Below are 2,110 nucleotides of genomic sequence, written 5' to 3' on the forward strand. Positions count from 1 at the left end.
GTTGGGAATATCCCCTGGAGAAGGAAATGGCTGCTCACTCCAGTATTCTTACCTGGAGACTTTCATGAACAGAGGAGGCTGGTGGGCTACAGTCCATGGGATTGCAAAGAGTTGACACAATTGTGTGACTAACACTTTTACTTTTCACTTGTTTACTTTAATGTTAAAAATAGAACTATATAGGTTAGATATTTAATCTTGCATTAACTTTAATAAATTGTATTTTTTGTAGAATTCACTCATTCATTCAAGTTGCTGAATCCATTTAGCAAATTTTTTCAAAACATGACATTTTTATCTTTTCAATAGCTGTGTAACTTATAATGATGCCATACCTCACATTTCTGATAAATTCCATCTTTTTTTTCTTTCAAGATCAGTCTCAATGACAGTTTTATCCACGTTATTAATCCTCTCCATGAATCAGCTTTTGATTGTATTCATCTTGTCTCTTGTTTCTGTTTTCTATTCCATTGATTTTTTTAAATTACTTTTTTTTATCTATTTGGATACCTTCTCTTAGACTTTTTACATAGAGATTACCTAAAACATCAAAGGTGGTCATGAGAAATCACACAGTCATAACAACGTTCATCTTGTTGGGACTTACAGAGGACCCACAGCTGCAAGTTCTTGTTTTCGTCTTCTTGTTTCTTACTTACCTGCTGAGCATTACTGGAAATCTGACTATTATCATTCTAACATTCCTGGATTCTCATCTTAAAACACCTATGTATTTTTTTTCTTAGAAACTTCTCCTTCTTAGAAATCTCATTCACAACGGTCTGTATTCCCAGATTCCTGTATAGCATATCAAGTGGGGACAATTCCATTACTTATAACGCCTGTGCTAGTCAAATATTTTTCATTGGACTTTTTGGGGCCACAGAGTTTTTTCTCCTGGCAGCCATGTCCTATGACCGATATGTGGCCATTTGTAAACCCCTTCATTACATGACCATCATGAATGGCAGAGTCTGCACCATCCTTGTGTTCTGCTGCTGGATCTCTGGGCTGATGATCATCATCACACCACTCAGTATGGGCCTCCAGCTAGAATTCTGTGACTCCAATGCCATTGATCATTTTGGCTGTGATGCAGCTCCTCTTTTTAAGATCTCATGCTCAGATACATGGTTCATTGAACAGATGGTTATAATTTGTGCAGTGGTGACATTCATCATTACATTGATAGGGGTTGTTCTTTCTTACATGTATATCATCAGGACAATTCTAAGATTTCCCTCTGCATCACAGAGAAGAAAAGCTTTTTCCACTTGTTCTTCTCATATGATTGTTGTTTCCATTACCTATGGCAGCTGTATTTTTATCTACATCAAGCCTTCAGCCAAAGAAGAGGTGGACATTAACAAAGACGTGTCTGTGCTCACTACATCTGTTGCCCCGCTGTTGAACCCTGTTATTTATACTTTGAAGAACAAGCAGGTGAAACAAGCTGTCAGTGACATAATCAAAAAAATTGCATTTTTCTTACACAATTAAGAGCATACTGGATTTAAACCATCAGATAAAAATAATGTATTGCTTGCTTAAACATTTTTCTCTGGAAATCCTAATTGTGAAACTACTTAGAACAAATTACTTATCCGACTCTGTAATCTCAATCAAAATGATTTATGTCATTAAAAAGAACATGAGAATTTCTCAGAAACAAAATCTTTCTTTACCTCTCACTACGTTTTTCTAATATTATTCCAAAAAAGAATTGTATACCATGTTAAATATATTATCTATGATTCCCGGGAAAATTTCAGAACAATAGTTTTGCTGGACTCCTTTAACTTGCATTTGTATAATAAATACACTCTGGAGAAGAAAATGGCAACCCACTCCAATATTCTTGCCTGGAACATTCCATGAACAGAGGAGCCTGCTGGGCTCTACAGTCCATAGGATCACAAGGAGTCAGACACAACTGAGGAATTTTCACAATCACACTCAATAAATATGCTGAAACATGTGACATATAAGAAGAAATATTTCATCTTTGTTTAAAGTATTAACAAGAGAAACATTAAAATAAAAGAACTCAAAATAGGCTTGTCAACTAAATCATATTGTAAGCCAAACATGAAAATAAATATCAAAC

General features: G+C 35.1%; 1 protein-coding gene across 1 annotated transcript; it reads left to right on the forward strand.

Annotated features, from left to right (window-relative positions):
* Nucleotides 1-563: 563 nt before the first annotated feature.
* On the forward strand, nucleotides 564-1,503 carry LOC102273147 (olfactory receptor 6C2). The gene is given in 2 exon segments (XM_005899017.2): nucleotides 564-737; nucleotides 739-1,503. Coding segments are annotated over 2 exon segments (939 nt in total).
* The last annotated feature ends 607 nt before the right edge of the window (nucleotides 1,504-2,110 follow it).

Source organism: Bos mutus, chromosome 5, assembly GCF_027580195.1.
Source record: "Bos mutus isolate GX-2022 chromosome 5, NWIPB_WYAK_1.1, whole genome shotgun sequence".
Classification (NCBI taxonomy): Eukaryota; Metazoa; Chordata; class Mammalia; order Artiodactyla; family Bovidae; genus Bos; species Bos mutus.